The sequence below is a fragment of the Strigops habroptila genome, chromosome 8 (assembly GCF_004027225.2).
Source record: "Strigops habroptila isolate Jane chromosome 8, bStrHab1.2.pri, whole genome shotgun sequence".
In the NCBI taxonomy this organism is placed as follows: domain Eukaryota; kingdom Metazoa; phylum Chordata; class Aves; order Psittaciformes; family Psittacidae; genus Strigops; species Strigops habroptila.
Window position 1 is genome coordinate 8,169,576 of NC_044284.2, and position 25,971 is coordinate 8,195,546.

The 25,971-nt window shown below is 44.0% G+C and overlaps 2 protein-coding genes across 3 annotated transcripts in view; both read right to left on the minus strand.

Moving 5' to 3' along the window:
- KLHL24 (kelch like family member 24) overlaps window positions 1-22,309 on the minus strand; it is an 82,838-nt gene extending 60,529 nt beyond the window's left edge. The window contains exon 1 of one of the 2 annotated variants that reach the window (XM_030496354.1): window positions 22,221-22,309. The gene's annotated coding sequence lies outside the window, so the exon portion shown is untranslated. The remainder of the gene's footprint in view (window positions 1-22,220) is intronic. The other variant, XM_030496351.1, reaches the window with a different exon arrangement.
- On the minus strand, window positions 5,960-7,018 carry GPR148 (G protein-coupled receptor 148). The gene has a single exon (XM_030494929.1). The coding sequence runs from the start codon at window positions 7,016-7,018 to the stop codon at window positions 5,960-5,962; it is 1,059 nt and encodes a 352-aa protein (XP_030350789.1).
- Window positions 22,310-25,971: the final 3,662 nt, after the last annotated feature.

Consider the following 25,971-nt stretch of genomic DNA (forward strand, 5'->3'; position numbering starts at 1 on the left):
CTCACGGGTTTGGATTTCCTGGAATGCAAACGGACAGAACAGCCTGTTGGAGAGAAAAACAGTTCCAGGTACTGTTCCCAGCCTGATTCCCGGGACCATCACATGCTGTACCAGAAGGGACAAATGTTCAGCAGGCCAAGAGGGCACGAATCTCAAGTCCCAGCATCTGGGTCAGTTGTAGAGAAAGGAAAATAAACACTGAAGAGGTCACGCCCGGATCGCTTTGGGACACTCTTGGCCAAAGGCTGGGAACACATTCCTGTCCCTCCTCCCCTGCCCAGTTGATGGAAAGAGCCAATTCACTATTAAATCAAGACAGAAAACATTGTGCAAAACAAATCTGTCCAAGCAGAGAGCAGTGACGCCTTCCAGCCTCTCCCCCTCTCCAGCCTCTCCTTTTGCCTTATACAGTATCAGAAATCATATTTCTCTTATGTTGGGCTGAGAAAACAACATGGGTTCCTGAATTTCAGCACAGTAATGCCAGAGGGCTCTGGGGTACGGCAGGGCCTGTCTGGGGTACCGCATGCTGAGCAGGGCAGATGCAACCCGGGGTGTAGGTACATGCCCCCAACAGGGCTCCACCCTGTCCTTCCCTCAGAAAGACTGCAAGAAATCCTCTCTTCTGCAGTTTGCCCCACACTTTGAAGCTCACTTCTGTAATTCCAGCCAATCCCACATTTTGTTACTGGAGTTTTCCCGCAGTCCTTCCGCTCTCAACTATTTTTAACAGGTCCTCTTCCTTCTTCATGTTCCTGTTGATCTGCAGGGTGCAGCACTCCTCATGCTTCCATGCTGGTCCAAGACTGTCCCACCCCACTGAACTTTTCAGAGGACATGAAGAGATGCCCTCTAAAAGGAGTATTTTATTTCTAAAGGTTTTTGTGAAGAACAGCACCTTTGAGTTGAGTAGCAGTACCGGCTGCTCTACAGGAACAGAGAAGGTGGATGAATGGGGAAAGTTTCCCTTTCCATTTGAGGAGCTGCATTTCTTTATCTTCGCCGCTAGTAATACGGGCTGCTGAAGCTAACCAGTTCCTCCTACTGGGCATCATCCTAAAAACCAGTAGCCCTCAGGAGTTAGTTGCTGATTTTCTCCCAATGATGTCAGCAACAGAACTTGTATTTTTTCTCTGGAGAAAAATAATCCACTGAGTTGGAAAAAAAATTGTTCAAATAAACTTCCAGATACAAGTTCTTAACTCTATCCTTGTCTCTCCTGTGATGGCTCCCTAGCCATACCTGCAGACCTTAGGCAAGCAGATGCCAGACCACCCGTCACTGACAAATACGAGACAGCAGAACCACAGCTTGGCTCCTTTCCCTCTCCTAACTCATGAGAGCCTCTCAACAATTCTGATGTTTTAATAGCAGTTCCTGAAAGAGTTGTTTTTATTTCCCTTCCTGCTCTTTGTAGCTTTCAGATTCATGTTGCAATCTGAAGGGCATATTGAAAAATGAAAACAGTAGTTTTATGAAAACACCAAAAATCATGACACTTTGTGAAAAAATGGCAAGAATGAGACATGCTGTGCCCTCAGTTAACAGCAGTGAGCTGGAGGTGGAGACAGGAGACAACAGAAATCAAGATTCAAGGAAACTTGTAATTTCTTTTTCCTATCAGGGGCTCTCTCTCATCTGTCATTCATACCCACCTCCCACAGGGAACGGCCACAACCACAGTTTCTGTCCAAAGAACATACAGTATCTCGGTGTACAAAACCAGTGACTAGCGAAGCAAAGAGCAGAGAACTCCCTGTGGGAGCTGCGTGACCTACCACAGGGGCAGGTGGTGCTGTTCTTCAGTGCTGGGACATAGCCCCGGTGTTCACAGAATCATAGAATCCCAGACTGGTTTGGGTTGGAAGGGACCTTAAAGCTCATCCAGTTCCAACCCGCTGCCATGGGCAGGGACACCTTCCACTAGAGCAGGTTGCTCCAAGCCCCTGTGTCCAGCCTGGCCTTGAACACTGCCAGGGATGGGGCAGCCACAGCTTCTCTGGGCACCCTGTGCCAGCGCCTCAGCACCCTCACAGGGAAGAACTTCTGCCTAAGAGCTCATCTCAATCTCCCCTCTGTCAGGTTAAAGCCATTCTCTGGGCTACCTCCAGTGCAAGCAGGCAAGTGCCATTTTCCTTCTGATCTATTACCATATTAAACCTCCCTTAGAAAATACCACAGCCAACCGATGGAGCAGGAGTAGACACTCCATAAATATTAAATTACTAGAACTGCAGGAGGTTAATTAGTTTAACCAAATAATTGCTCAAATAGTTGCAAATGGACTAAAGCGCAAATCCAAAGCTGTGTGCTTGTTTATCTGTCTGGAGATTCTCTGTACCTTGTGATGCTGAAACTGATCTCATGAGAGGCACAGACCTCACTGCAGATCTAAGTATTTCTACACTGCTGTATGGCACCGCCCCAGCCCCTGGAATGCAGGTCTGACTCCCTTCAGTCTGCAGGTTACAGATAGCAGTGAACTACCCTGTAAATCCAATTGAAAGAGGGAAGAGAGCAGTAGTGAGCAAGACGACAATGTTGGCACAAGAAAAGAGGGCAGAAACCGACCAGGAATATATTTAGGCTCTAAGTTAGAATACCTTTAGTGATTCATGCTATTGCAATTCATTAAAGGATTACTGCCCCCAGCTGCCAAATCACATGTTAAAGTCAACTGCTCTCCATTTCACTTTAAATTAAAATGCTACAGGCACAGTGACAGCCAAGAAGTTCACTTATGTGACCTGGGAGAGATCGATAGCTGCGCTCTGGTAAACAGTCTCAGTTTGAATTTCCAGAGCTTTTGTGGAGACAGACATCCTTATAAGATTGCTAATCACTACAGCCATGAGGTTCTGGCAAATAAAGAAGCCTAACAAGCTGTAAGACAAAGTCAAGACATGTATGAAAAGAATTATAGCACAATAGTGCTTATGACATCCTAGTGACTCCTTTGTTCCTATTCAGACAGACTGGGGAAATGCCCAAGGCAAATTACTCCAGTGTATGGTGTGTTTCTTCTAGGCCTTCTGTAACATACGGCTTTTTTGTACCTATCAGTGTAGTAATATTCCATGGGAAGAAGTTGTCTACAAGCAGTCACTTAAGAAAAACTTACCATTTGATGTTAAACCCCCTTAAAGTGGGTTAGTAAAATACCAACTCGCAGTGCAGGTGACCTTTTTAGAAATACATTTTATTTCACTAATTTCAGTTCAACTAGTATCTTTTCTAGGCAAACACCCATTTTAGGGAACAATTTCAAGGACATGAATAAGATTATTTTATTCATCTTTCTTAGCAGGTAATTTCCACAAAGCAGTGTTTTGTTTGCCTGGGCCTTATGATACCACTGCAGACTGATTTCATACATACCTAAACTTGCCACAGTCACCAATTCACTGCCTCTGTCTTTCAGCATCCTTCTTTATGTTACTAAACTTCTAGTTGTCTCTAAACATGTGCAGGTGATGTGCTTGTAAGAAAGAGTTACAGAATTGGCAATATAATCCTACCTGAGCCTATCCTGGAGATTAACTTCATAATTGAGGGATGTTAGCAGGCAGATCAGGTACTATTAACCTGCCGCTACTCAAAGTCACCGATGGCTATATATAGAACGACCTTACTTTACACTATTTACACAGCTATCTTTACTACTTAGCAGGAAAATTTACAATATAGGTAAACTTCAGGTAATAAAGCTTGAAAGAACCTGCATGGACGAAACAACCTGGAAGTTATTGACATCTTTGTCAATGGGCATTGGCATAAAGATTCGGGCTAGGATACGAGCAGCCTGTGGAGCTGCGGGTACCTCTTCCAGTCTTGATCATACCACATGCTAAAGGGATTTAGCAGAAAGCACCCGATCCAGTATACAGACATTTTCCCCATCCTTCTCAGTGTTATGGAAGAGTCCTGTTATAGGCTGAATATGAAGTCTTTACACAAACATAGCTTGTGTGATGGATGTCTATGGTACGTTCATCTCAGAGAAAAATAAAAGCAGCCAGTAAAAAGCAACTTCTAGGTCCTATTTGTTTTTATTGAAGAGCTTTGAGAAGCACGGAACCATGGTTAAGCAAATACACAATATTAAAGTTTATTTGCAACAGCTTTATCTGAGAGATGCTCTTACACTGTAAGTGTACCTTAGCAGCAAAGCCTCCAAAATGTCCCTGCTCATTTCCACCTCTGAACTGGAATTTGTTACCCCCTCAGTTGTGCTGAGACAGCTGTTTGCAGAACATCCTATAACACAGATCACTGGGATAATCTCGGTCAAAACACCACCACTTGTCTTTGGACAGGTATTTTTAACCTGCAACCCCAGAAGCAGTTGTATCAGCAAACTGGAGAGAGCAGACACTGTAATGTGAGGAGAGCAACAAGCAGTTTGGGAATGAGGAGAGAAGGAGGTCAGCAGGAACATCTCAAACAGGCTTCACTGCCAGAAAAACATCTCATGCAACCAGACGCTGCTCTCCTCGTGACTCGCAGTCTTCATATGAGTGTGAAATACCCCAAATCCACATTCAGCACTTTCTGTATATTGCTTTAAGCAAATAGAAGGTGGAGAGAGTCTGCACACATGGAAAGATGGCATAGAGTGAAACCAAGGACCATTTTCTAATGCCTTCTTTTTAAGCCCAATGCATTTTTGTACAAAAAGTAACAAATTCTAAAACACTATTTATAGAAATACAAAAGCTCTTTTCTCAAGTCCAAGGAATGGCACTGCAGTTTAAATTTCCCACACTGATATCTACGTCTAATGAAATTCTGGCTTCTTTAAAGATGAAAAATGTGTTTCACTCATCTTCTGTAGGTAGGTGGCTGATCTGGAAAACCTAAAAGGCTCTTAACAACGTATCATCTTTCTTGCCCCTCAGTACATCAACAGCCTCTGCCACCTCTCCTCCTGACCTTCCATGGGGTTTGGTGGCAGGTACCCAACACCAGCTCTGATATGGAAGCGCAGCTCTAACTTGGGATCAGGCTGCTAGAGACTTTTGTGAGCCAGAACTGGGAGATGACTCAGTGAGGACTCAGAAGCAGTGTTTATGCTTAGTCCCTCGTCTCAGGTCATGCCTGAGCCATGCTATGGGTACACCTCTGCCCAGCTGGGCTCAGCCTTGTCTGGTTGCATCATCATGGGCCCAGCAGGGAGGGAGCCAGGGCTCTGGGCTGACCCAGGGTGCCCGCAGCCACCCTGCCTGCACCCTGCAGGAAGGCACTGCCACCTACTGCTCCAGGCTTGTCCTCCCTCACAGAGCGGCACATCTATTCCTGTCACTCCCCGACACCATCACGAGCTGGGCTGCCCAGTGGACACTGATCAAAGGTGACTTCCCATCAGAAGAGATTTTATAAGAAGTCAGTGTTTTGCCGGTTGTCAGACAGAATCCATAAGGCAGCTAATACACTAGCGCACTGCACAAGATGCAGCATAGCATTTCACTGAGTGCAGCAGTTTGCAGAGGCACCACTGGGTCTGTGTTTTAAAGAATAGGACATTGGCTACCAACCTTGCAAGTGCAAATGAAAGACATAGCTGTTCTGCCCACAGCAAGCTTGGTTAAGGACTCTCTCTGCTGTAGGTCATGCTGTCAGTAGACCTGTGGTTACCACTTTTGTTTTGTATCATCTATTTTCCAGAAGTGCATCTGACACAGGTGGGTGAAAATGATCTTGATTCAGTAGCTCCTTCAAAAGATACTGCCTTCCCACATCAGAACAAAGCTTAGAACTTTGTCAAGGGTAGTGTTCACTGTATTCTCAGCTGTGGTGGAGCGAAAGATCTGGGGTCTTCTGGCACCAAGGAGTCAGAGTGATCAACCCATGTCTTCTCTGACGTAAGTCCATCACTTCTTCAGATCAGTTCCTCAGAAGCTGAGTTCCATCAGGCTTGCATGCTAAGAACTCCTCTGCTATGGCTGTGCTTTGTGTTGGCTCAGAATGGTGATGGAATAGGTGACACCAGGCGAAGATGCTCTCTTCTGACAATGGACTTGAGAGATGCTGAGATCTCTCTGTATCGAAGCCCATACAGAAAAGGGAACAAAATTTTAGGCAGAATCATCAGGACATTGCAGACTGTCAGGGAGATCCAGATTCCTACCCTCATTTTGACAACAACGTTAACACAGAAGAATGATCCTACAAAAAGGGCCATGAGTGGCAAGAAATGAAAAAATAACACAGTGTTGTGCATTAAGAACGTTACACTGGCTCTGGAGCAGATGCTCTCCCATATACCTGATTGTTTGGTTTTAAAATACATAATAGCGTAGCAGCAAAACATTAGAGCCAGGCAGAGAAATATAACCAAGGTAGAAAGCCAGAAACAGAGTTTCACAGCATCAGTCCCATTTGGAGTTAATATTAGTATTACTGGAAGCGAGCACATTTCCAGGGCACAGGGCACAAAGCTGTGAGTGCTCGATAGCACCGAGAAGAAAATCCCAGGGAAAGCCCCAGCACACACCCATAGTAATACAATAACTTTTTTAGTTCGTGAAGGAGGCAAAATAGAAATGTAACGCAAGGGAAACAGAACAGCTATGTATGTGTCCAAGACTACTGCTGCAGCTGTGAACAGTCCTCCACAGTTAGCCACTGCTAGCAAAAACAGTAAGAGGACACAAGCTTCCTTGGGGAAATGTACTTGTGCTGCATTGAGAGCAGATGACAGGGTGTAGAACAACAGGTAGATTAGATCGAAAAGCAGAGCATTTCCCAGCAGCATGTACCTTGTTTCCCGGCGGATGCTACACCTAGAGAAGATCACAGACAAGATGGTAGGAATGACGAGGATACCTGCCATGAGGCAGACAACTGGAGGGATTAAAAACATCTTCATTTTTGTGCCTGATAGGTATAGAGACCATTCCTCCAGCAAATAGTCCAAAGAAGCATCATCCGAATTTGAGGAAGTGTTGAAGTCTGTCTCCCTGTAGCAGTACATAGTTGCATTCACTCTCTCTACCAAAGCAGCGTCAGAGAAGTTCATTTCCTTAGGATTTTCGGATGACTATTTGACTTGGAGAAAGCAAGATCTTCTACACTGAGTCCTTAGAAAGGCAAATAAGGATGCAAAAAGCCTGTGGAAGCAAAGTGATTTCTGCAGCAAATTCTACCAGCTCTGATCAAGAACAGAAAGTTGAAACTTGTAAGTGAATTCTGTGGCAAAAGATGTTTTTGCCTAAAATGGAGATTTTCTTTTCTTTCTGCAAAATCCAATGTTTAGACAAGATAATGAATCTTTGTGTGTTTATTAAAGTCTAAATCCCTCAGCTAGCTCTTGGATCAGAAGAGGTGATGAAGCCGTAGAGGTAGTGTAGAGGTTGATCATTTTCAGTAACTTGACTTTGTTCCCATCACATAATCACAGCAATGAGGCAGATGAGGTATTAACTTGATTAATCAAATATCCAATGATACAGAACAACATTCCATGTGTACTGATGTAGGAGAGTCATAAACGTGATTGGGTGATGTATTGTACCAATCTGTATTCAACAACACAATTGATTTGAAGTGATCAATATAAATGGTTCTCAGTCATGTTGTAAAATTGTATCACAATGGCTCTACTGAATGGAATTACCTTATTTATAGATGACATTTTTGCTTCAGTGAATCGAATCATGTTATTTATAGATGACAAGCCTTCCTGTGCCTTTTTAACTGCCTGATATACACATACTGAATTCTCATCTATTGCAGACTGACAGTCAATCTGTGAATTGCCTGGGATGAGTGCCATACCCTATAATGTACCAGCATACCCTACAGCAGACTTGGCATTTCCAACATCCGTTTGGAGACCAGTTCTTGGACTACTGGCCAGCATGCTGCTGCACTGCACTGCTTTTACTATCAGATCTCAGTGTCAGAGCTGGGGGTGCAATGAGAGGATTGTGAAGGATCTGGACTGTGGAGAAGGAACTTCTGGAGTTCTTCCAGGCACTTAAATAAATTAATGTCTAAGTTCAGACAATCTTTTGGGCAGTCCTGACAAGTTTTCCAGGACCTCCCACATTCACCAGCATGGTCAAATCTTTAACTGTTGTTTCAAGTATCATCTTCCTTCTCCTCTCAGGTAATACATATTTTACTACTGATGCTACAAGAGCAGAGGGAATGCAACTCCTTACTGAGCATGGTATTACTGTATTCCTGACTTCCCCAGCAGTACCAGCTTACAGCAATGCAGTGTGCTTCCTTCCCAGGGAGCCAGTGCATAGTCTCACCTCTCAGAAAGTCGTGATGTGCCATGGACATGCTGTCTCGGGGCACGCCAAGTAACAAAGCAGACTGCTTATGAAACTCAGCATCAGTCACCAAATCTCATGTGCATTTCATTTGCTTACACACTGGTATTTGGCACTCATGGAACTGTGTGTTAAGACAGTTTGACAGGCTTCACCATCTGGAACAAAGGGATAGAAGGAAAAACCCATGCTAATTTTAAGCACAGCATTTCAGTTGGTATGGTGCCTGCCTAGGCAAAAGAGAAGGTGATTATTTCTGCTCACTCAATACTGCATCCACTGAAAAGTGTGTGAGCAATATTGATGCAATCACACATTTGGCTTCAGGATCATGGCCTGCATCTATCCATGTGTCCCAACACAGTTAATACCTTAAGTAAACAGCAGCACTCAAACATCTAAACTGCTGAATTATACTATTATTGCAAAATGGAAGGGAAGCCATGAAAACTCAAGTGTGTGCAAATCACCTCCAACCACAACTTCAGACCTCTGTTAATGGTGGAAGTGTTTGACACCTCCCAGCTCATGGCATTCCAAGGATGTCCTATCAGTGGGCAGATTCTTTCCTTTCCACATAAAATCACAGCTGTATTTTCCACCAGCTGGCTAGGATTAAATGTGAACAAACAAAACAGTTCATTGTCATCTCAGCTGCACACTTTTGGCTGATAGAAAAATAAATGCAAATACTATATACAATGACCTGCTGGCATTTATAGGAGTGTCTAATGCTGCCAAGTATTTCACAGAGTGGTGTTACACAGTTCTGAAAATACATATCTCAAGGGTCTGTTGTTTACATGTAGTTTTTGAATTAATAAATAGTTCTTATTTTTTCACTTTAATTATTTTTCTTCTGATGCCTGAAAACAACATCCTTATAGCAGAGCTATGTCTTTTTCTTGGATGAAAGAGCTGGTTATTGTAAGCTATAGAAGTCCCAGCTACATCTAGGAGGGTAACAAACATTGACATCCTCGCTACCGAAAGGAGCAAAGCAAAAGTGGTAACTCCAGCAACCTTCAACTGAACCACCTTTTAAAAATCCACTTCTATACCCATGAAAGCATAAATGTGAATAATGTAAGGTAAGCAATGGGTAAGGTAAGCAAAGGTACAAACTTCCTACCTATTCTGCAGTAGCTGAGAGCAGCAGGTTCACTCTCAGCTCATGACACCCTCGTGACAAATGCAAAGTAGCTCATGACTCTCTTGTTTAGCTCACATGCAGAGTACCACAGAGCCCATGAGACATCAAAGGTTCACAGCCTTGCTTACCCTGTGCTCATCTATTCATCTGCCACAGCCTGCGGATGGTAGAGTAAGTCCTATGGCATGACCTTGTTCAGCTTTAACCATGTACTGTAAGTGTCTTAGGAACGCATGCAGGCTTTAGTTTTACAAAAATGGAGAACAGCAAATAACTGGAAGACAGATTCAATCCCATCAGACCTGGGCAAGCCCAGACAAACCACTTATCTCAGATTTCCACAAGGGCTCATAACTGTTCAGTATAGTTCTGCTATACTTAAAAATGGTAAAGGTTGGTGTCTTGGCACAATGATACACACGCAGAATAGGCTGCTCTGGAGAACATCTGATTGCTGTCTCCTTTCATTTTCATAAGCCTGGGAGGCTTTTCCACAGCTGGACCATTCGCATGGCCGGTAGCTCTGAAGACCACTCCTGAGGATACTGACCTTAGCTCCTTGCGATTATGTCTCTGTGTTCCATGTTTTGTGGTGCCAACCTGAATGACTCTCCTGCAATTTCCTGTAATCCTGGGCTTAATGTTCTAGTTATTGATTTTTTTTAAATGGTCTCTGCTACATTTATGTTAGGTGGATGCACTTTTTATATATCTTGCTGAGTCAGACCTACAGTATTAGCAGACCCTCTTCTGGTTCTTATTCTGGTTCGATACAGTCTGTATTGATTTTCAATCTGAATCACGCACTGTTAATTACTTTACTCATTTCTGCTTCAATCAACATCCCACTGAAAGCTTAGTTATCTGTTGAGTTTGGGAGATGTAAGTAAGCAATCATTCAGCCATACTGAACCTGTACATCCAGCAACGACCGTACTACATTATATTCTGTTATGGACTATAAACAGGTATTGTCAAATTGCACAGAAAAGGTCAGAAATATTACTGTCTTACAGCAGTTGGTATGGACTTCACTTTGTACACAGATAAGGAAGCTTCCTAAATCACAAGGAGTTAGGTCTAACCGATTCAACAGGAAAGCATCATACAGGAAAGGGAAGCCAACCAGAATAATGCTACAATTTTCCTAGCCCTTCATCCCCAGAGATTGTGTTAGGAGGGGATACACAGAGGAAGTGTGTGACTAAATTGCATGCTCACATTCACTTCTGTGGTTCCGTAGTGCCATCATGTCACTGTCTCATCATCAGCATGGAGTCTTTGACATGGCTGCCTATTCCAGCATCACTCACCAGGTCCTAGCCTAGAAAATGATTCTCTGCTTTGGGTCTGTCCCAGAGATCGATCTGCCTGGCCAGAAGCCCAAGGACAGCACTGCAGAAAGGCTGCCTCAGAGTCCACCACCAGCTCCCTGAACAGAAATGTTTTGGATGAGACAGTTGGGTCCAACAAATCAACATATTCACTGGTATGTTGTTTCATGGGGGTATTTCCAGCTATGTTTAGTTAACAGAGCCATGCTCTCAGAAGCCTTCATGTGCTATTGCAGTTTCTTCAACTTCCTGTCATGAATGCTCCCCTTCCAGGCTCATCTAGGTCCAGAAGGCATCTCACTTGCTGGTGAATAGCTAAGTGCCCATGAAAAGGCCAGCTCCTCCCAGCAGGGCAGGGAGAACCAGCCCTAATGACTTCCTGCCTGTGTCCATATTCTCACTCTGGGAAAAACGAGTTGCTGTCAGTAAAAAGACCAAGTCATCAGAACAGCTTAACTGTTCTGTTTTTCTGGTTGAGCTTTCCCTCTTTCTTCTCCTTTAAATAGAAAGTCAGTTAAAAGACAACTTTTTCTCTAAACTTTAAGATCCCCTCGAAACTCTTCTGCAAACCCCTTCAGGGTCAGGATCCACAGGGGAGAGGTACAGCTTGACTTTTCTAGTCCTACCATCCCGGTCTCCATGCCTCAGCTATCTATCTCCACTTGGCTTCACAACTAGAGTTGTTCAGCGCCTTGCTTGTTATTTGCTATAGATAAAACACATATGCATTGCTCTTGCAATTGTACAAAGTTCACAAATCAGGCATAGCAACTGAAGTTAAGGAAGTCAAGAAATGGGTGTGAAAACTAAACTCAGATTGCGATGACTTTAAAGGTCAAATGAAACCAGAAACAAAAGAAAACAGGGATTAAAAAGTGCTGGTTTGACGACATTTTGTTGAGGCTCCCAACAAAAGAGAGGACATTGAGAAAGTGACTGGGAGGACTCAGCATTAAATCCCTGATTCTTCTAATTCCAAATAGCATCAGGCTGCAGTCATCACAAAGGCAAGGATAAATTTTGTACCAAATCTGCCTTGCAGGTGCAATAGTCACAATTAAGCTGGATGTCAGAAACATTTTGGAGTATTTGCCAAATATTTCAACAAAAGGTTAGAAAAGTAACACAAACTGAGGAAAAAACAGTGCCTGTAAGTCCTATACACCACCTGCTTTCCTGCAGGTCACTGCTTAGCCCTGGCTGCTGTGAGCTGCAGCTCGCAGAACTCACCCTCAATTCCTGAGCCTGGCAAGGAAAAGCAAGGTTTTCCTCCTCTGCCACAGTGCCTCTTTCGTGCTGAAAGGATCTATGTGATTCATTCACTAAGAGGTTTTCATGTGCTGCAGAAACAAGCTGCAGCTCAGAAGCTGCAGATGCGACCAGGGATTTATAGCAAACAGATGCTACTTTACATTTATGGTCATTTATGGACAGATTCACAAGACACTAAGAGAAACCATCCTTAATGATTTCTACTGCCTACCTACTTTTCATAGCAATGCATTTGAGAAAGCCTACTAAATAAGGCTTATTTTTAAAATATTAGCCTGCCTTCCTAAAGCAGTTTAATTTGTAAGGAGGAACCTTTCTGAAATGTCAAACACTATACAACATTGGCATTAACAGGAAATACCTGCAGAAATCTAAGCCCTTTAGGTAAAGAACAATAACATATCACTCTTATCTGAGGATTTAGCAGCTATCAGAAGAGATTAAGCCCATATTTAATATCACACAGACCCATGAGCAGAACTAGAAATACACATCTGAATCCATGGCTCCTTGACTCCTTTTTTAAGTCAGGAAGAAACTTCCTTCTCCTGAGAGAAAGCTTTTCAAATGAGGGAGCTACATACATCAACCAATCTCCTAAGAGCATCTTTGCATCTCAGGCTGTATGTCTTTCTGGTTGTGACTGGCACTGAAAATTGTATGTCTCTGTCCTGTCTCACCAGCAATGATCTCTAACATCGCCTAGAAAGAACTGCTGCAGGCAGGGAAAATCAGAAGTTATCTTGCTACGTCCCTGTCCTAACATGTTTTGTCTCATGTAAAAAGCCAGGCAGGACAGGAGAGATTTAGTATGGGATTTCCTTGAAGGATGATTTGATGAGAAGAGAGACAGATGGCTGGAGAGTGTAAACTGCAAGTTAAAATGAGATACCAGAAGAGAGATGAAAAGAAAAAAGGGTAGAAAAGACAGGTTGGCATATAGAGGCAGACAGGCAGGGGCTTTAATAGTGATGCAGCAGACAGGAGGACCCCTGCCACAGCTGTGCACTGTCACAGCAAAGGCAATATAGGAATCAAGATGGAAGGAAACATGCTAGAAGTGGAGTAGAAATAAAAAAGGGAGGAAAAACACAGTGTGAAAGAAAATACGTTATCTCTTCCTATTCATGACTCTTGATGACAGGCTGTGAATGAACGGATACAATCTGTACAGGCACGGAATAGCACAAGACACAGCACCAACCTGGGGAGGAAGGAGCCTCACTGCCAAAATTAGGATGCTCCTTCTCAGTTTCCAGTGCTGTACCTAGCAACAGCAGTGGTCCCTGGGTGGCAAAGATGATGAAACAACACTGATTCTCTGAAATACCTCTGCCCACAGGGAGATGCTGACCTTACCTCACACTGATGAAGCAGGTGCCAGGCACAGCCGCCATATGGCAGAGAGATTAACTACCAGCATGTGCTGAATTAGAGTCACCATCTCTTATTAGCCAAGTGAGGGATATGCCGTGGGTTGCATACACAGTGCCATTCACAAGCTCTGTTGTCCCTTCCCAGCAGCCCCTTTGTTACTTAGCCAGCACAGGTGCCTAAAAATTAGATTTTCTCCACATGAAGCCTCACTCTGCCTTGTTCTCTCATCAGCAGCTTTGTACTGTTCCCACTCATTTCCATAGCAATACTCTGTCCTCTCACACAAGATTCAGACTTCATGGCAGGAAAGCAATGCTAGGGAATGCGTAGGAACACGCATGTTGGAACACAAATGCTCCCAACTTGTAAAGAAAAGAGATATTGTTGGTTTTAGACACAACTACCACTTACTGGGCTATGTAAAGCCACTTCAGCCTCGCTCTCCTGGTGACCTCCATAGGCACAAAGGCAGAGAGCACATCTCACCCTGGTGTGCTCAGAACTTCTCACCAAACTGGCAGAGTTACAGCTAACAACAGGGAGAGATTGAAGCACGGAGAGAACATTGCCAAGGCAGCCAGCAAGCTGAGATCTTCACTAAACACAGCCACTTTTATTTCTAGTTTAATTACTTGTTTCTTTGTTCTTCAGTACAGATTCCAGTTCATGAAAGGATGTGTGTGAGGAACACCGGAGAAGATAAATCCTTTATTTTTTTTGCTATTGTCATCAGCAGCACCTAGAGCCAACAAAGGCTCTGTGAACAAAGGTACAATGGTGCCTGGTGAAGAACTGAGGCCAGGTGCATTTTCAGCAATTTAACACAAATCATACTGAAAAGCAGTGGCAGAGCCAGAAATGAGAATTTCATCTCCTGAGTCTTGTTTTAGGGCCAACATACCTCCCTTTTCAGTCTGTCTATGCTTTCATAAGCAGTGCTACCTCCTAGCATGGTAGCCAGCTCCAAACTGCCTCCAGGTAGCTCAGGTATAGCTCATCTATCCACAGGCAAATGCCCATCCTCTAAAAGTTCATTATATTTAAAGTTACTAGAAGTGACTAGAAAACAATCAATCTTTCTAAGCCCTTCTTAGCATTTCCTCAGGAATTTGTAGGTGCTTTTAATTGAGCTGCTCTTCCCTCCCATGAGGCAGCAGTTTCTTGCTCCAAAGAAAACATATCGGTGCCAGCCCAGCACAATGAATTGCACCTAAGAAGGATGTAAAGATGGAGAAAACTGCAGCATCTACAAGAAGAAAACTTAAATGAACCAGCAACCCATTTTAATGAGCCATTTTAACAAACTGTGAGTTGAACCAGATCAGAACTGCAGTCTTCCACTGAAGTCCCCCAGCGATGCTCTGAAGTAGTTCAGGGGCACACACCACTGTGCAGCTCCCATTCCTGGAAGTGCTACTACCATCAGATGTTCTGGTGATCACTCCAGTATACTTAGCTGCCCCATGAGTCCTTCCCCTTCCAAACAATTAGCTTCCCTGGGAAGCTCACAATATTCTCTTGTTTTTGGATCTTGCCCAAGCTGCATTCAAACTAGCACTGTTACATCAGTGCCAGCTACAGCTCTAGCACAGCAGCTGTGGGATTACGTGTGCCATCCCCCAGGACACCACCTCAACCCCAGCCACTCTGTCTCTTCATTTCCTGCCAAGTACCGTGCCAGTTTCTTCCACATAAATTTCTGAGCTGAGACTGTCTCTCTACTTATTTATCTCTCCTGCCTGCTATTGGAGATTGAAGTGATGGCAAAAATGAGACACAGAATGCCTCTTTTCATCCCTAGCTATCTGTCCTGAAAGTCTCTTACACTGCCTATTTGTGAACCTCTTCAGCTCCTGTCAACACCCTCTGTGAGGCAGTTTCTGATATGCATCACTGAACCCCACTTTTAGGCAAAGCAAACATGCATCTAAGGCTATTTCTGCTGTTGGCAGCCTCAGCAGCTGAGGAGTCAGCGTAAGGGGAAGCCCCTCTGCTCCCTTAGCCTCAGATCTGCAGCACCAGTAGCACGGGTGCTTCACATAGACCAAATGTTATTGAACTCCTCTGTCTGCCCAGGCTGACACAGGAGCTGCCTGGCCCATAGTCTACATTCAGTTTCGCAGCAAGTGTCTCACCTTGATGCCTTGCTAAAAATAAAGCAGCAGTGACCTCAGCCCTGAAGTGAGACAAATGGCATGTAAGGCCAAACCAAAGGAAGGTGAGAGGGCCCTTAAGGCTAAACCCCAAGTTGTTTACTGGCAAGATTCCCAGGCCCACCCTTCCTGTTCCCAAAATAGAGGTCTATGCCTCTTAGCTGTCAATAAACACCAGCCTGGGGATTTTTTTCCCAACCAAGGAAAGCCTTTCAACCTGTTGGAAAACAGATTGCAGTGGGTTAACTCTTTGTCAGACTCATGATAGGGTCCCTGGAGCCTCACAGGGTATCTGCAGGGATACAGGATTATAGAAAGATACTCGTTTTTGTAAATGAACTGGAGGAGGGTAAGCTCCTCCTACCCACCCTTCATGCTGTCCTTTCTGCTTTTAGCATGCTGTAAATGACCAGCTTCTCTGCTAATGTATGCATAACCAGGACTGATTTCCAGCAAGAGGCCCAACAAAAGCAGCTCTGAACTACCAATTAATTTACTGTTTTTGTTTTCAGTTAATAGAGTAGCCTTAGGAACAGGCAGCCTGTGTTCTTTGTTTAGGCGCAAGAAGATCTCTAACCTGACAGAGAGCCAGTCAGAGGTTAGGCAGCATCTAGTCTGCTGAAAAGCGGAAAGAAACATATTCCTACACTTGTGCAACTTATTTTTCTAAGGACCCCCCCTAATCTGGAATTTTTCCTCCATTTTCATCTGCACTGGAATTTCCTTTTTCTGCTTCCAGACAAGCATTTTCCTCTTCTCAGGGATATTCCATGCCTGGCCTGAGCTTTTTTACTTGGTTGGGTGAGGGGTATTTTGGGGGGGTGTGATAGGATGGAGGGAGGGTCTCTCCTGTACAAATCCTGTCTTAGGGAGCTGATCGGCCCAGGCCTCCTGTGTCTGCATGCAGTCCCAGTGAAGACAGCAAGAAATGCAGTAAGCCTATGTACATGCCTTCACATCCGTGCAGGAATTACACCCAGTATGAGAGGATGTATGGAGGAAGAGAGTCTTTTGTAGGGACTGGATGTTAGGGGATTATGGCTGCTGTAAGCAGCATGGAAAAGCCACCGTCCTGTGCTAAATGCATTTTTTCCCCTTCCAGGCCAGAGCAGACAGGTTCTTGCTACTGGACCACAGCAGAGTTGTGACTGGCACCTCTCAACACTTGCTGTGTTGAGGTGCACTTTGAACCACGTCTGCCTTGTAACATTGCAAAGGACGGGCCACATGGCTTGGACTGGGAACAGTTTGGCTCAGGATAACCTTTTGTTAAACAGATCTGGCCTGGATTTGGCTCTACTACAGTATGAGCATAATCGCATTTATTATGACGAACCATGACTGTGTACAGGCACCCTTTTCCCCAGACTTAGCTCCCATAATTACAAAAAAGTTGGGTTAACCCTAAAGCTTGCCTTTTCCTTCACAAATTCACACTAGTAGTGGCCCCGAAATTTGTTTTATCTGTAATCCACATGCCAACATCTCTTCTCAGCTTCTGGTTCCAGCCTTGAGGTTGTCCAGATTGTCCCTTTGTCCTTTTAAGACCTCTGCACTAACCACACTAATCCTCAGTAAGCAATCAAATCTCCCCATCTGTGCTTTTACTATTTCCCTTGGCACCATAGTATGACTTTCCTATTCTAATTAACTTGAGCTGGATGCCTTGTCGAGACTTAGCTGCTCTCATTTCTCATTATGTTATCATAATACCATTTAGCAACACCACCCTTCTCAGCAAGGAAAACTGATTCCAGCCCCTTGAAGGCAGCACAGTGAAACAAAGAGCACTCACCAGAGCCCACATCAATATTCAGTTGTATTCTTGTTAACCTGCTGCATTTCCTTCCCAGTGACGGCACCAGTTCTTGCCTACTCACAAAAGCACACATTAAAATGTTTCCTTATTTTGTTTTTGATGGTTATCATCACTTAATTTCAACTTTTTAACCCCTCTGTGCATTGCTTGATGAATGCCCCCTACATGTACCTTATTAGTGACAGTTTTAATTTACTTACTGCCAGCATCAGTTGTTAGTACCTCGCATCGCTGTTTGCCCTTTTCCAGCCAAGTAACTCGTTGCTTCAAATTGTCCTGAGCCTATTCCATATTTTGCAGCAGTTTAAGACCCAAAGTCCATGGGTCACTTCACAAAATGTGAAGGAAAACTTTTGCTTTTGTTTCAGCAGACATTTCCAAACCTGCTTAGCTGGGATACCATCATTAGCAGCAGGGACTGAGAGGACAGCAATAGCACCCAGCTCTGCAACGGGCTCTATGGGCTGCACTGAGGCAGGACACAAAATTCTTCTAACCCATGCTTTTATTGCAGTCCTCAACCCCTTCTTTACCACAACCTGAAGTACACCCAGTCTCAGCAACACCTTACCCTTGGTCTCAGTCTCTTCCTCAGGCCTGTTTCCATCTCAAGTTGTTGTGTGGTTCCTGCAAATGCTGTGAGTTGCCATTTGTGCACAAAGCATCAAGTTTACACCAGGGACCTGTTTCACATTAAGTCCTGGTCAGCTACTTGGTGAAACTCCCTTTGTAAGCACCTGCACACCAGCAGAATTGGACACAGTCTGTGCCACACATTTGTTTATAAAGCTGTTCGTTTACAAAAGTGGTTTTGTACCACTAATAATATGTGAGTTGACCTCTGGGAATAACTAGCACTCAAAAGAGCTGTGTGTGAAAGGAGTTTACTTCCATGGAGGTCATGGCAGGAAGATGAGACTTGTGCCAAGCATGCAGCAATTTAACACTAGGCAGCATCAGCAAAATACAAGAAGCACAGGAAGGTGTAATTTGGGCAAACAGCAGTGACCTGGAGGAACAAATACAAGGAAGTATTCTCCGCCACATCCCAAGGAAGAGACTTCCAAAAGTGGCCTCCTGTTGGCTTGTCATGGGCACAATCATTAGAGGGATCTTTCAAAATTCTTCAAGCAAAGTCAAAGCTCAGGTTGATTAATGCAATTCTTTAAGTGTTAAGAGAGTAATGTCAGTTCTGTGTGGTTTTCCCCCCTTAGGAAATCCTGCCAGATCTAAAACTGCTAAGGAGAATAGGTACAACAAGACAAATGACAAGGCTGTTCATGAATATGCATGATAACCTCGCAACCTTAAGTCCCAGATCTCATTTTGTTATATGTGGATAAAAAGCACATTTAACACCCACTTATATAGCTCTCATATATGAGAAGGCAGGATTTTAAGCATACATACTCTGAGTACAGGTTGACAGTGAAAAAAGACAAGGTAATTGAATGTAGGTATTGGGTTGCAGGAATAGGGCTGCGCAGTTCCAGGGCTGGAGGAGACTTGAGCTATCATGGGATAAAAAGCTTGCTGACAAAGCCTGAAGTGAAATTCAAAGCCAAGAAATTGTTCCCATGTTTACAGGGAAACATGTTCAACGTTTGATGTGGAGGGCCATCTAGTGGAAAGTCTCTTTATTTGTTTGTATTTGTACCAAACACAAGCAGCATTTTACAACAGCCTGAACAAAGGCATCTTTGCCTGTTAACATCTTAGAAATGCATTTTACAAGCTTTTCTTTTCAGACAGAAGGCTTCCCTGCTGAGACACTACAGCATCCGCAGGAGAACCTTTGGAACCAGAAATCAAGCCTGTCTTGGTGCAGGATCCTTTGCAACCAAAGTGTGCATTTCCTAACATTAATTTCCTTTGACTGATGACTTCAGGAAGCTTTCCTCAAAAAAAAGAAAAAAACCCAAGGAGATAAGAACAACAGAAAACCTCCTTTTATCCCCCCCATTCATACAAGTTCAAAACAGGCTCAGTGACACTATCAGGCAGCATACTGTGACGGTGCAGAAAGGCATTAGTATATATGTAACACTGTCTCTGGTATTTCTATTAATCGGATGGCTGTGCTGGCTGATCCTCAGTATTTCTGCACATAAATATTGAGTGTTCTGAGCAAGATTCTCTGGTCAAATGACTCTGAGAACCCAGAAAATACTGGAGTCACTTCAGAGACATTCACATTAATTCACCCAGCCACCCATCTGTGCAGTGAGGAGGGGGAGAAGTGGGTTTGACAGGAGTTGTAGGGCTACCTATACATCCCACTGTGAATCTGGAAAACAACTAGCATTTTCAAAAGCATGGAAAAATCTCTTGTATTTAGGTTTTTACCATTTTCTCACATTTTATTTACTGTTGCATTAAAGCTTATAAACAATTGCTGCTTAACAGAGGGTGTTTTTTCCCCCCCACTGATTTACATATAAAGTAACCAGTTCAAGCATGGTGAGAAAGCCTACTTGTCTCAGACTTTGTAATCTGTGGTTGGTGAACTGCTTTTGGTATCTAAGAGATTTACCTGCTTGCACTGCTGCTTTTTTGGCTTCTAAGAGAAGCTGAGTTTCTTTTACAGCCCCTTTTCCCCCAGTGGAGGTACTGAAATGGTCTGTCTCTGCTATCTTGCCACCTTGTTTCATGAAACCTGTTAAAAAAGGCAGTATTTTCTGAGAGCTCTCTCACTATGTTAAGTTAGGATAAACCTGGCTAAGAAGTGTAGAATTTATTCAAGGTAGGGTCAAGTAGGCAGGTGCAAACAACAAGATTTCATGAATCTTTCTGAGAGCGTGCAACCAATTGCTTCATGCCACCATGAAAGCTGACTTTGGATATTTATTTATTCTTTATCATGAAGCAAATTAAAACACAATAATGTTAAGTATATTAAATAAGAATATGCAGTGTATGGGAGTGTAGTTTGGACTGTTCTCTGACTAACCAACATCTCTAAGCACAATACTTAATAAATTAATACAAGTTATGCTTCATTCAACCAGCAAAAAGAAAAAGCCCAAAGTATTAATGGGAACAATAAATGCTCACATTTTCCTAATTTTTTAATTAGAAGTCTAGAAGTATTTCCAATGCTTATTAAACAAGAGCTATTCTTCCTGGCTCCTCACTTTCCTTCTCTTCTTTTATTGCACAAGTGCACTGTATACTCACTGCTCACAAACCAGAAGGAAGTCAAAAGTGACTCCAGAGCTGCTCTGTGGCCTGTTGCATCCCTCCTGCTGCAGCACCAACCCCAGGCAGCTCCCACACACCATGGAGCTGTGGATGCAGCAGTTGGGCTCCCCTTCCCTTGCCTCCTGGCCTGGGCCGTGTCCCAGCAGAGCTGGGCTGTCACCAGCACACTACCCACACCTCCGAATGGGGTGCGGGGGCACAGACAATAATCTAATGCTGGGGTGCTAAACTGCAGTGTCATTTTAGCACCCTATTTTAGCCTGTTTGCTTCAGCAGTGAATCTGGTCTTCCTCTCCTCACGGAAAGTGATGATGATTACCAGTCTGACAGGCGTATCATCTCCATGGAAGGCTTTTGTTCTCCTACGAACAGCCAAAGATGAGAACTCTGAAATAAACCACACATTGCTGATCCACTCACCCCACGCCCTTGAACACTGAAGAGATGTGACAGGCTCACACCTTGATGATAAAAAATTCATCAGATGTTTCAAGTGGAAACAGCAGGACACATCAGGTAGATCAGGCAAAAAAATCACATCCTCAAATACCTATTTAGGTGCTGAAGGGCAGCAGCACTTGTGGGAAGAGGACCACAGCAGTTATGAGTTAGCCTCCTCCCTGACTCATGTTTCTCTGCATATTACCTGGGCTCTTCCACTACCTAGGTATTGCAGCACCTTCTTATTTCAGGTAATTTCTAATTAACTGGGGCAGCACTTCCTGATCTGGAGCAGACCTACCTGAGTTTGATCCATGCTGGCATTAGGGAAAATATCTATAGCAGGAAAGAGCCGAAGGCAGAGAAATCTGCCTCCTCCAGCTACAACCAGCAGTACTGGCACTGCTGTGGCTGATTTGCAGGGTGTCCACCACAGACACTCCACCCTGCACAGTGTCTGGAGGTGCAGCAACATTTCTTGTACAGCAAACTTAAGGCTAAAGCAATAAATGAGGAAATCAAGGTCCCCATACCTCTGTCATTCTCATACCATTTCCGTGACACCACCACTTACCTACGCGTGAATCCAGACTTCATTCTTGACTAGGCAACTCATTCAATGAGCTGAGGAAGAAGTTAACTCATTTTGTGGCTGGTTTCTGTCCATTTTGGGATACCATTCTGTTAGCTTTGAACGGACCAGGCTCTTTGAAACACTGTCAAACTCCAGATGACTATGTAGGTATGACCATGCAGACTACGTAGGTATGACTATGCAGACTATGTAGCTATGACCAGGCAGCCAGCACTTCAATACTCTTTCATACATCTTCCACTCAAGCTCTGTGAACTCATCAGTTTCCGGCTGCCTTCCCCCTACCCCCTCCCCAAAAAAACCCAAACCAACATATAAAAGGGCTTTGAAACACCTTAAGGTGTCTGATTTTCAAGAAGGGTTAGACTCCCTGTAAGGTGTTTCAAACCAGGTGCCTATAAACAGAGGTATTAAACACGAGTCCTTTTCAGATGTGCAAGCTGTAATAGTGCGTTTGCAGGGCGAGAAATTGCCATCTCTGTATTAAAGCTCAAGAATAATTTCTGACTCTTTTCCACAACGAAGGTGTCCTGTTCCACAGGCTTACCACTCCCCTCAACACACAGCAACAAAGAACAGAGCATATGCCCTACCGTAACACAGCACCACTCGCATGGCCCCGCGGAGCTTGGCTGCCAGCTCTTTCTCTTCAGACACACTGCTCCAGTCTCCCAGCCACCACTGGCTTGCACTGGCACTCGGCTCCTGGTTGGAAAATGGCTACTGCACGTTCCTAAGAGAAATATGTAACAGTTTAATATGCTTGGGAACTGCCTAGGCATATCAGCTGGCTTAGAAATGCTAATAACCCCTCTGTGAAAAAATCAGACAGCTGGGAGAGATTGTTTTGTTGCAGACCGATGGTAACAGCCAAAGCATGAAAGGATAAAGCCCAAAGAATAGTGCTCAACAAATCACCCTCCTCTAAATAGCCTGCCAGCTAGAACACCCATAAAATAGCATATTTTGGAACTGGCTGGTAATTCGTGCAGCTGCAAAGCAAATTATGACCTTGGCATTGTCAATACTCGTGATACATTAATGAAGCACTTCATCAGAAGCTGAGTTCCTTCAGTTTTACTGCTTTCCTTACTGTAACTGCAAAAATATATTAAAGGTCATATTTCACTGCCATAAAAGCCTCACTTGTAATGCCATACTCCTATTACAAGCATCATTTAATGACTTCAGGGAACATGGTCAGAGGTTTCACCTTCCACTGCGATGGCAGTTAAGGCAGCAGCAGGCAGTGAGCTTCTGGAGTTAGCCACTAGCGCCTAGTAGTGCACAGGAGGCAGAAGAACAAGAGGAACAAACACCACCAAACATTATCTCCAGGTCTGCTAGCAAACTGCATTTAAAAGTGCGTATTTTGTTCTCTTCTAAGATGTACAACTTGCCACTTTAAAATGAAATCTGGCCTGTGACATTGCCACTAACAGCATAAATCCAACACACAGATTTGTTTCCAAAATGTACATTCCACTGAGTAAATCAACCATAAGCATTTCTAACCTCATTGTTACCAACTGCACTGCTGGCAATTTCAAAGGCTTCATTTATGATCCGTCTTCCAAATATTCTTTTGTTTGCCTGTATTAAATACTGACTGGTAGGCAAGTGGGATTTTCCATACAGTAAGGGACTACTTGTCGCAGTTAGCAAATTGGCTGTAGTGCTCTTTTTCCTTCGGGTCCCACCAACTACAGACTCAGCCAAGAGATTTCTTCCCTCAGAACAGGATTTGTGATTGGATTCATGGTCCCCATCCCACTCATGAGGACTCTTTTGCAAGATCCTGTGACAAGTGTATCTTCTGTGGTATGACCAACCCAGTGTTTCTGGGTTGCTTCTGTGCTACACACACTATTTTTCAACTGAGATACTAAATAAAAGCATACAGTGAAAGGCAGAAATGGGAGCAGCAGCCTCTCCTGCTCAGAGCTCAGTATCACTGTCTGTACATGTAGATCTGAGCCTCTGTGCTATTGCACTCACCCTTACTAACTTCATCTAACTACTCACTTCTCTCTTATCTAGGTCTTTTTGGTTTTAGCCCTTCTGCAATCCCAGCTTTAACATTTGAAAGACTATCCCATTAGAGCCACTGAAATGGTTTCTCCTTCACTGATGGTCTGTCTCTGTTATTTGAAGCTGTGCATCTCTGGCTACTTACACCTATATCTCTTTCTTGGGTTTCCTGGCTGAGCCTTTAACAAAGCCTTCAGAGCACTTAATGTATGTAATAAGGCAGAGAGCAATATAAAATTAAGCAGGGAAACCAAGTCGTACAAAACAGTCATTAAAAATTTCTATAACCTTCCGTCAACTCATTACAATAGCACCTTCCTCAGCAGAAGCTGAGAAAATTTTGCTTATAGGTTGCACTGGGATATCTGTGGAATACTGCAGTTTGCCATCCCCCATGCTTTATGCTGAATGCTTATTTTGCCTTTGAGACAGGGTGCATTTGTTAATGACAGCAGCAGTTCAATAAACTGGAGGTATTCTTGCCTTGTGCTGGTTTTGGCTGGGATAGAGTTAATTTGCTTCACAGGAGCTAGTATGTTTTGGATTTGTGCCGAAAACAGTCTTGATCACACAGGGATGGTTTAGTTATCGCTAAGCAGTGCTTATACAGAGCCAAGCCCTTTTCTGCGTCTCACCCCACCAGCGAGCAGGCTGGGGGTGCACAAGTAGTTGGGGAGGTCACAGCCAGGACAGCTGATCCCAATGGACCCAAGGGATATCCCAGACCATATGATGTCACACTCAGCATATAAAGCTGGGGAAGAAGGAGGAAGGAGGGTGTTTGGATGACGGTGTTTGTCTTCCCAAGTAACCGTTGCGCATGATGGAGCCCTGCTGTCCTAGGGATGGCTGAACACCTGCCTGACCGTGGGCAGTGATGAATGAATTCCTTGGTTTCTTTTGCTTGCATGCGTGGCTTTTACTTTACCCATTAAACTGTCTTTATCTCAACCCATGAATTGTCTCACTTTTACGCTTCCAATTCTCTCTGCCATCCCACCAGGGGCAGTGACTGAGTGGCTGCGTGGGGCTGAGTTGCCGGCTGGGGTTAAACCAGGGCACCTCACCTGGTCAGCTGTCTGTGGCACACAGGCACATCTGGAATGGAAAACTTCTGAAAACATGCCTTGTATTTAAACATTTCTGTAGTCAGGCCCCTGAGCTGTCATGTCCCACACTGGTGTTGTCTCTAGAGCCTTGGAGTTCTTGTGATTTGGTGAAAGAACTCTTCTGGCGTAGTTCTTCACAGCATTTAATGCAGCTTGTTTTCCCCATGTTGATTTTATAGGTAAGTGTTTATTACCTGAGAGCTTTTTGTTTAAAGCACGAAGTTTAAGGGCAGCCACTATTCTAACATGAGCATCTGGAGAAATGTCCTCACTGCTTGCTTTTTTTTTTTTCTCAAAATCTCTCTTCATTCTCCTTTGAGGCAACAAGCAGTTCACAATCAGCCATCCATAGTCCCTGGAATAGCAATGCTGAGAACATGATCAGCCCCATCCTGGAGGCACTCAGCACTTCTTCCTGCCCTCCAAGGCATCATTATTGGCACTTCCAGGGGTGGCTGGCAGGCAGGACAGCCAAGCTTTTTAATACCACTAGTGTAAGGGGCTCTTACAACCCTACCTGCTCCACCTCATCCCCTTGGCAGCAAATACAGCAACAGCAGTGCCTCACAGGGAAGACAGGTTGAGGCAGAATACACTTCCAGAAACCTGTGGATAAAACTCCTATTTCCTTTGCTAAGTACTGATGTTATTAACAGCAATTCACAATCCTAGATTTTGCAGCAAACACTAGCTCACCAAGTAACTGAGAGTAGCAATTAATGCAGTGCAAGTCATGGGAAGTAGGTAAGTAGCAAAGATTGTTCCCTTCAACCAAGGGCAGTCTTATGCTAGCAATCTGGAGAGGAAAAGATTCATATCCCATTACCAGTTCTTTACGAAATGCAAAACCAAGAAATGCTGATAAGACTCTCTGAATAATTAAGCTTAAGCTGATGTGAGCAGAAAGCTCAACTGGCTTGGAGATGTTAGACTCTTCATTAGCTCGCTGGCAGGAAATTGCCAGGATCGAATTCATTCTGTAAGTAATTCCTTGGAAACAAATAAAGCTATATCAGCGAATGGCTTTGTTCTGAGTCTTGGGGTTAAGGAATGTGCTAAGGCATCTTCCATGACAGAAATTAAAGTATAGTTTGCTTTTTGTGAGTTGCTCATGCTAATAGTTGTCTTCAATCACGTCATGCAGACATATGCTACCCACACTGGGGAGATGCAGGCTTACAAGTTCTGGCAGGCTGGGCCTGCT

What these genes read in the sequence shown, in the direction of transcription:
- GPR148 (XM_030494929.1), bottom strand. Translation starts at nt 7,018, where the DNA reads ATGAACTTCTCTGACGCTGCTTTGGTAGAGAGAGTGAATGCAACTATG.